The following is a 9,604-nucleotide window of genomic DNA, read 5'->3' on the forward strand; positions in this document are numbered from 1 at the left end:
GAAATGGTCAGTCCAGGGCAGGACTAACAGTCACTGAGATCCCTGATCTCTTGCTCTGTCTGCCTGAGCCTTGTCAGAATGAGTTATTGTTTTCCTGCTATTCAGAGCTGCATTTGTCGGAATCTACATGCTCCCTTCTGCTGAATGGGCCTGTAATTGTTAGTGTTGCCTTGCTTGAGCAGTAACTCATTCAAGCTTTACCATGTCCCAGTATATCATCTGTAGGTAAAAGTGCTTTTCCGGGCACTGGCTTTCTATCATGGGAACCTGGCTCCAGTCCTAGTGAGATCCACTCTTCTGGAGTTCGACAGTCAAACTCGTCATTGTCAAATATCTAAAAAACCAAGACATGAGTGAAATGAAGTCTTACTTCAGAGAGAAGAAAATACCCAATACAAAATTTCATGGGAGGAAAACTACCATGCTGTTCCTACATGGGCTACAAAAAGGGAAAACAGTCCAGGTACAAAAGCTGTGCTGATCTTTGATCAACTGTCCACTCTTAAACAGCAATATTTGTACCTCTAGCCCTTTCCTAGCAGAGACACCACCTGGAGAGGTCTCACAGGGTAATACTGCTGACTACTGCATCTGGAAGGAAACATGAGACAACACCTTTTCTTTGGCCACACAACGTGAAGAGCACCCTCAAGGACTTTTAGTTCTGATGGGAAGTTGTGGGTACCCTGAAGATGCTCAGCATCTTGTAGAGATACTTCAGGGCCCAAACCTGCTTTAAAGCATTTCCTTGTTGTATAGCTTGTTGTATCATTGATGGCTAACTGTTCTGCAATTCTCAGAGACATCTTGTGTTACAAGCAATGAGATAGATCATAAGTGCCAAACACACTCTTACCTTTAATGGGAGGTAGATGGGAAAGACAGGATCTTTCTTCTCCTCAATAGCTGGCATACTGTCAAGATCGTGGTGCCTTGGCATCAGCTGATTGGAGTCTATCCCCTTGCTGGCTAAGAGCTGAGCAATATTGGTGGTGACATATATCCGTCTTCTCCTGTTTTGAATGGGGAAAATAACCACTTAATGTGCCTAGAAGGGCTCCCATGCCTGTAACTCTTGATCATGTACCCCTTATCTGTAAAAACATTTTTGAGCACATACCACATACATGAATATTTCTTCATCTGTAGAATGGAATAGTTCAGTTGGAAGGGACCTACAACTATCATCTAGTCCAATTTATAAACTATACACATGTACCACTGTATTAGCATATTATGTACATTATAGAGCATATACAAAACTAGAAATTAAAAAAGGATGAGAAAAAGACACTATTTTAAAAAGATACTTTCTTCCTGCATCCCAGTGAATTGTCTTGTGCACTCCCCACGATGTGCACACCCCACTTTGGGGACCCCTGCATTACAGGATAGCATTTTCCTAAAGACTTTTGACATGTCATGTCTTGAAAGCAAAAAATCAACACCCTAATCTGCTGTGTCCATTTCATAATAATGTCTCTAACCACTTTCTGGTTACTTACCTCTCTACTTCAATCTTCCGAGAGCATTGCCCTGGAAGCCCTTGGAAGGCAATCTGCACTTTGGGCTTAAATGATTGTGCTGGGAAATCTGACTTGGCGAGGTTCTCAGTGGTTGGTCCAATCACTTGCTTATCCAGGACACTTCCGAAGTCCTCAGGCATCTTGAAGGTTGTGACTAAGAGACAAACACATGTCTGAAATCACCACTCTGCTTTACATTCACACACACAGGAGGACTGTGCTGTCTCTTGGGTTGTCTGCAGAAGTCACTTCACTAGATTTGTGACAGAAATCAAGCAGACATCAAATGGGAAACAGAAAGGAAGACCTTTTTTTCCGCTGCAGTATGTCATTATGGCTTCTCAGCATCAAAATGATGGCATAGAAGAAGCCTCCACTGAGAATCACTGTTATGCACCTTATTAGGAGTTAGAGCACTGACCTGGCTCTAAGGATCTCTGTTCTGTTCTCAGCTTTGCTACAGACTCTCTACATGACCATGGGCAACTTACTGTCTCTAGTGCACAGTTTCCCTCACTCTCAGAAAGGGGTGGGATTCCCCTGCCTCCCTGGGCTGCTCCCAGACCACAAGTCAGTCCTCCTCAGCTGGGAGGAACTCGGTCAAGATGGTGATAAAGGGCCTATGAATATTGCAGGAGAGAACAAGCTGCTTCAGGTCATCTTTACACGCTGAAGTCCCTATTCACACCTTACTTGGGACAAACCTCTCCTCAGTTTTTGATCAAGCAAACCTCCCACTCACATCAGCAGTGGTGTGAGAAAAAATTGAGTTAAACAGCTAACAGTCTCACAATTTGGCCAAATGTTTTCAATGGAAATTTGGACTAAGCAAAAAGTATACATTTTCAAGAACTGGCTGAAATTAAACCATGTCATTTACCCCATAAATAAACTAAACTGTTTATATTGCTAAACAAGCCACAAATAATAGAACAGCAGCAAACTGGGAATTTGAAGCTTAACCTAAATTAAGTAATTGCATGCAAGCTTTAAAAAGCTCTATTCCCTAGACAGTTAAGCATTGAGCTAAAAATAGATTTTAGTGGAGTGAGAGCTTTTCATTTGATGAACTTTCACACTTTACCAAGGAGAAGCTTAAGGTTCTGGCTCATAAGCAGGTATTTTGGATGTCAAACTCTGGACCAAATCCTTCACCCTGCTCTGTGTGCCTGTGCTTGCATATTGGATGTGACCCCTTGATGTCAAAGCAATTGTGCAGAGCAGCCAATAATGCTGAAGCCAGGCATGTTTCAGGATGATCAAGTAGAGAAAGGGTCCTCTAAGAGGTGAGTCCCTTGCCCTTCTTAGATGGCCTGTGACACAACCACCATAGCTATACATTGTCTGCCTAGGGACTAAAAGGAAGAGCCACTGAATTGACTCTTCTCTCTTTCCCCTCTCTTAGGAAGGGTGCCTAGTCCAGAATAAATATGATCCTAAACATTTCCATTGTCCACACTAACATGCATGCTTACAATAATTTCAAGGAATCTCTAAAATGCAGAGGGATTACTACAGCTCCTTTAGCCTCATGCTTATCTCTTGCTTGGGGTCTTTACAGAATGGCCCTGATTTATATTTGTTGTCAGGGAGCACAGCTGTTCCAATTTTGTCACTTCATTGTTGCAAAATCCATGGCACCATCCATTATATCACTTTGTGCTCTATCAACTATTTATGTCAATACTTAGCGTTTCATTTGCATTTACATTTCCAGCTTGATAGCTTCTTCCCCCTTGAAGAAGCAGCAGATCATAAATAGAGACCTGTCTCCACTTGTTAGGGATGAGTCTAGCTTGTCAAGATTCACTTGAGGATGCAGTCATTTGTCCTCACTCATGAAAATAAATGTCACTTCTAAGCACAGGAAGGTGGTATATATAGTTACCATCTTTCCCTAAGACTAAAATCCTCTCACATGCACACTTTCTCCCCACCCGCTGCCAGCCTATGATCCATATCCTCAGGAGTGCTCTAGAGGCCAGGAGAGTGCTGGCAAACCTTGCTACCATGCTCTGTTCCTATATTTGAGCATCCATGATACAACAAGCTCTTGCGAGCAGGTGGGACCAGCAGCTCTGTATACACAAAGACCCCTTGCATCTAGGGAAAATAAGCTGCTTTGGGGTGCAGCTGGATGCAGAATGAATAAATGAGAGAAGACTGTGATTTTGGCTATGGGTACCTAGACCCTGAATACAGCTCTTATGGGCAGGTCCCATTTTCACAGGAAAGTGGCACTGCTGGCTCCATATGCAATGATAATACACGCACAGTCAGTGCTCTCCTGGCATATGGCCCGTAGCATCAAACTCCCATAGGCAGTGATGCAGTCTATGCTGAACCCTGGGGGGACACAGCCAGGAAAAAAGGGAGCATGGTTTTACCACCCAATCAGATCACTTTGCTCCACCTCTAAACGAAACGAACTTTTCATGGGGCATTCAAGCAGCTCAGCACCATTCCTGGCACTGACAGGAGAATGAAAGCAGAGCACTATCCTAGAGTCATCAGCCTATTTCCTAGCATGCTCACTATAAGCCACCATAAGAGTCGTGGATCCATTTCCTGCCACATCACATTTCCTCACAGTAGATTTACCTTTAGGGGTGTGCTGCTCGAGGTCCGCCTGTCTTAGCAAAGCATGGTACATATGGGGGCCAGCACAAACATCCTGAAAGGCAGCATGTGAGGGAAGTGTCAGAGATAAAGCACAGCTGTGGCACAGTGGGAGGGTAGGGTTATAGGGGTCAAGAGAGAGAGTGAGGCTGTAAGACCAACTTTACTAGAGCTTTAGGGTCAACAGACACTGTGAGTAATGGTCAGAAAAGGCTCAGAGAGGCACAAATACCTGGAAACTTCAGCCCAATGCACAGAGAGGCAGAGGATTCGTCAGCAAACTGCAGCCTGATGTCAGCTCAAGATTTGGGGCTGATTAGGCAGGCAGTCATTAGGGTTTTGCTTCCAAATATCATCTGCAGTCACAAGCCCTGCCATGCTAGCATCCTAACACTGGGCAACATCATGACAGTGACAGCACTGGCTACTGAGGAAGGCAGCACAACTATGATCAGGAAAAGCCTTATGGCTTCACTTGTAAGGGTCAAGGTCTTGCACAAAGGTCTCTGACCAAAATAGAGGGCTAGGAACTGGGGCAAAAACTGTATTTCTCCATACCAGGTGTACCATAGATTTTTCCATTTCAGAAGGACAGTGATAGAAAAAGAATTGCTCTGCACTTACCCCAGAGATGTTGGAGGCTCCCGGAGTGAGGACATCAGCACAAAATGCCTTTTGACTAAAGGCTGAGTATTTATTTGGCCCCTGGTTGCAGCTATTGGGAAGCAACAAACTCATTCCTGGACTGCAGTCCCAGCATGAAGACTCATTGCTGGTATCAGGAGGTTTGGGGCTCCTACCCAAAGAATTCGTCAAATCCTTCTTTGCTTCATCCATCTTCTTAGGAGAACAATGCTGTGATGCAACCCTGGGCTTGCTAGAGTGGCAAGACATTAAGCCTGTTAAACACTGTATCTTTGGCACTCCTCCACACCCTCCCGCTGTGCTGCATATAGTTGGCTTGCTAAGAAGATGAGTGGGTAACAAGGTAGGTTTGACCCCCTGCTTCGGTACCAAGCGCTACCTTCATGACCTGGAGGGCATTGGTCTCCTGTGGCTGACTCAATGGCTCACTAACCCTGGGGAAAAAGAGGGCTTTATTATTCCAAATGAGTTCTGGAGGGGGGAAAAGCTGCTTTCCTGAAGCAGCAAGGGCTTCCCTGATCTGTGGCAGCATTCAAAGGGCTGCCAAGAGAATTTGGGTAAACTGGGACTACAACAGAAGTGCTACTTTTGCTGTACCCAAAACCTTGTCACACTTTACTCCAGTAGGAGTAGACTACAGCCTAGATACCAACACAGCTACTCCCAGGTGTAAAGTCTGATTATTTCATTTAAATAATTCAGGAGAGATGTTTAAGCGCTGCCTAACTAATATTAAAATATAGCCAGAAGCTCCCCTCTCTCTACTCCTGCAGGGGATATTTTTGCTGGTGATCTCAGCTCACAGATAATTTCAACTCTTCCACCTTGGGAGATGCAAGTCCAGGAAAATATCACCGCTGTACAGATTTACTTTATAAAAACCTTCACACACTGAGAGATACTAATTAAGAGGAGCCCTCAGACTTCTGGCATGATGATAATGCACCCCTTCATTTTAGGCTTGTCTAAACAGAGATGACTACTATAACTAATTAGTACAACTAAAGTGACACAAGCCCCTCCAGCCTGCACACACATAGGCCGATGTAATGATGTACACATACCCACATAGCTTATTCCTATAAATTATGACTCAAAGCTCTCTGTGATGTCTCTCAAGGCTACTCTGAGTGCAATATGGCTTATTCATCGATTCCTGCTCAGGGCTAGACCCAGATTCCTCATCCAGCCCTACCTGAGTAATGGTTTGTGTCTTGCACCCTTGCTAGGGCCCATATGTCTGCCTTGCTTATTTCTGGAGGCCAAGCCTCCACAACAAGCTTCTACACAGGAGTCTCCCAGCTTGACACAGCAAAGCACTAGAAAGACCTTGCCTGGTCTTGCAGGCCACAGCTGGCATGGTACCTGTCTGGAGTCTCATCCTGATGTGGAGACAACAACACAGTGTCCCTTCCTGCCATGCCCTCTCTGATCTGCTCTTGAATGGAGTGAAAACTCTGCCTGTCCTATACTCGTGATTAGAGAGGGCAATTTTTTCTAAATTTCACCTTGCTGCCTGTCTGCAAGAATGAATCAGGTACACACAGCAGAGAAAGCATTACATGCATGCTGGAGATAAGCGGGAATAACTGTGCTGGTTTATGACTGCAGGTTCAAGCCATTCCACAATTTTGAGAGGTTGAATCCAAAAAGAAATCAGATAATAAATCAAGGTTACCATGATGCGAATCCTTTAAGTGAAACAGAATAAACGAATAGATTGGAGAGACCTAGGAGACGAGATCAATAATACCCCCTCCCCTCCTTCAAGCTAGAAAATCTCAAATCTTTCAGCTTCTCTTTGGCATGGCAACTAGAACCTCATACCCTGAAGAATGAATTTTCCATGGAGGATTTTGTTTTTATTAGCTATTTTATGCTCTGGCCATATCTATTTTAGCAGCACAGCGGGACTGATTGGTATCAGCCAAGATCCAAGGATTCCTGATGAATCACTGCTGGACTCTTCCGTGCCTGCTGCACTGGCACAGAGAACAGCAGCAAGGCGGAATGACCCTGCGGTGGTTCTCCTGATATGTCACCTGAGCATCCTCTTTCTGGGAGCAGGGGCAGGGGTGGTGATGTGACTTGCTGTACTTTTACCTCTTAGGACTAGAATCCTAAACCCATCCAATTTAAAAAAAATCTAACTCCAGGATGTGAAGTTCACCTGATCCTTTAGCAGGGTGAGTGACTGAGCCCACTCCTAATTTAGGACTGGCAATCTCTGCCTAGAACCAAAAAAATGTGGCTGCTGCTGCTGATGATGGCTGAGTTCCCATGATGGGGGAAGTGTGTAACAAGCCTGCCCACAGCAGGCCTAATTCTTCACTGCTTTGCTCTCTGTGTACTCACTCACACCTCCATAAAGTCCTTTCTAAGCTCTTATCTCAAAATAAAACAAACCCCTACTCAGTGTCCAGTTCAAAACATCCATCTGTCATGCTCTCCCAGCTGCAGAGGGAAGGTCTGGTGTTTGTAACTGCAAAAAACCTGACACATACCACCTAAAATAAAGAACAAACCCAAGCCTCCAAAGTTTTCCCAGCAGTTCCCCAGACAGATGAGTCAAACAGTTGAAGCTGATCTAGAGATGGGAAAACTGCTAAGCACAAAGGGAATCCTACTCTCCTGCCACCCCAGCTGCTGGGATGTGGCCAGGGGTTCCAGCAAGGAGGTTTCTCAGAGCATGGTGGGGATCTCACTCCAGTGCCAGCCTCCAGCTAGCGGGTGGTTTGGTGTTCCCATCCAACTCTCAGGAACAGGCCTCCAGATTGGTTTAAGAGATGAGAGGTCCTCTTTCTTTTATTCAGCCTAGCTGCTGAGCCAAGGGGTTTACTGCAGAGCAGTTCACTCTTCCCCAGCCTCCAACTCCGTCAAGGGCACCTTCCGCCTTCCCACTCTCCCCAGAATGACGAGCAACATGCAGACTCCAGGGCTGTCCTCCCCACCCTCCATCTGACCCCAGACTCTCATCCCCACCTGACCCCAGACCCTCATCCCTGTGCAGCAGAGCCTGGCAGGGACTGCCGAGGCTGTTGCTGCTTGGGGAAGGGAACATCCATCTTGCAGCGAGCACGCAACATCTGCCTGAACTTCCAGCCAGCTCTGCTAGAGCATCTGCCAAAGGTGTGAAATAGCCCACACTGGAGGATTTTTTGCTTGCCCGAGGGATCAGGAAGAAAAGCAGTGAAACTGCCCAGAGCCCCATTAGTGTCACCCTGGCTGCTGTGGCTGCAGGGGTTCGCAGCCTTCAATCCCTTCTTACTAAGAGCACTTTCCTCAGGGCTGGAGCTTCCCTTAAACAAGGAGATGTTCAAAGGTGGAGGGAAAAGGAGTTTAGCTCATTGCAAGTAGATGAGATGTCTTCCTGACAGCAGATCCTCTGCCCACCTCAGTAACTCTTCACTCCCCACTGCCCCTGCACATCTGGGAGCATCTCCCCACTCTTCAACAGCAAACATCTGCCTGGCACCAAGCCATCCCAGCTTTGGCTATAACAAGCTTTGAAAATCTTTTTGTGACCACCAAAACACCTATCTTTCCAGCAATTCAATCATGCTCTCTCACATCTGAAAAGCACATTTCCTAGATATACCAGGTACGTCGTACTATGCTAAATGGAACTATTGCAAACTGAGAGCATATTCTAATGGCACTGCTGACACAACATTAGCTACAGCATCTGTGTGTCATCATGGCAAAACTATAATTACAATTTCTTGGTAAATCCAAGCTTTACATATCCAAGAAGTCAAACTCCCACGTGTCTTGCTCTATGTCTGCTACGTGCTCTTTGATCTGTTGCCTCTACTTCGATTCCTTGATCTAAAGCTTTCACAAAATGGACTCTTTTCTTTCAAATAAGGTTCAAAATGGCTAAATATTGAAACAGAAAAAGAGAAAAGTACTTCTAAAATAATCTAACCCCTAAGCAAAACCACAGATTGAAATCTAGTAGTCATTTATCTGCAATCTATTTATCTGCAGATAGCCAAAACCCCAGCTACTACACCATCCAGATACCAACATATAGAAATTTCTTTTTCATATAATTTAAGCCATATAATATAAGCTCAGACAAGGTGATGCACTCTCAACAAACTGCTTTAAACATTATCCTCTACTTCAAATCTCTTCTACTTTAAAAAGGGAGTTGAAAGTAATTTCGAGTTTTATAGCAGCCCATTCCCTCCAACAATTTGCGCGGTTTTAAAATTGATTTTCCTCCGGGTTTTTAAATGCATTCCTTTCTCCATGGGAGAACGCAACGCAACCACCACTAGAACCTGAGGATGCAGGGGGGGTAACAGCAAGACTGATGGCGAATGGCACTGCTCATTACACAGAGTGCCTTAACGACAAGGTTACACCACACATTTTAAGGTTATAGCCGTGGTGGGTGTTACAAGACACCATGCAAAGTATTTAGACCATGACTCCAACAACGTTTGGTTCATTTATGAAGCGCAACAGCCTCCACAGCTACCGAGGTGCAGGAGAAGCAACCCAAGGGCAGCAACTAATTGTGCTAATTGTGAAGCTGGGACAGAGCGAGGCACCCCGAGGGCCGGGGAAGCTGCTCCCCATGCCCCCCACTTTGCACCAGCGGTGCGGGCACACCCCACCTCTGATGCTCTGAGGATCCAAACCCTGCGCGACACATTTCCAGTGTCTCGAAAAATACGCGGGGGGCTCCCTCATCACCCACACCTGCGTGCCAGTCCGCCCGCGGCCCTGCACCCGCCCGCCGCCGCCCGGCCGGCCCAGGCCTCCTTCCCCCCAGCCCCGCCAGGCCCGGCCCGCGGGGCCCC

At 45.9% G+C, this 9,604-nt stretch overlaps 1 protein-coding gene across 1 annotated transcript in view; it reads right to left on the minus strand.

Moving 5' to 3' along the window:
* The window catches only part of DNAH1 (dynein axonemal heavy chain 1), a 76,717-nt gene extending 67,225 nt beyond the window's left edge, over window positions 1–9,492 (minus strand). The window contains exons 1-6 of the mRNA XM_026857191.1: window positions 9,419–9,492; window positions 4,770–5,224; window positions 4,128–4,200; window positions 1,506–1,680; window positions 857–1,013; window positions 202–334 (exon numbers count right to left, since the gene is read on the minus strand). Of these exons, the coding sequence (XP_026712992.1) occupies window positions 202–334; window positions 857–1,013; window positions 1,506–1,680; window positions 4,128–4,200; window positions 4,770–5,039 (808 nt within the window). The 5' untranslated portion in view covers window positions 5,040–5,224; window positions 9,419–9,492. The remainder of the gene's footprint in view (window positions 1–201; window positions 335–856; window positions 1,014–1,505; window positions 1,681–4,127; window positions 4,201–4,769; window positions 5,225–9,418) is intronic.
* Window positions 9,493–9,604: the final 112 nt, after the last annotated feature.

Source organism: Athene cunicularia (genome assembly GCF_003259725.1).
Source record: "Athene cunicularia isolate RWA chromosome 12 unlocalized genomic scaffold, athCun1 chr12_part1, whole genome shotgun sequence".
NCBI classification, from domain to species: Eukaryota; Metazoa; Chordata; class Aves; order Strigiformes; family Strigidae; genus Athene; species Athene cunicularia.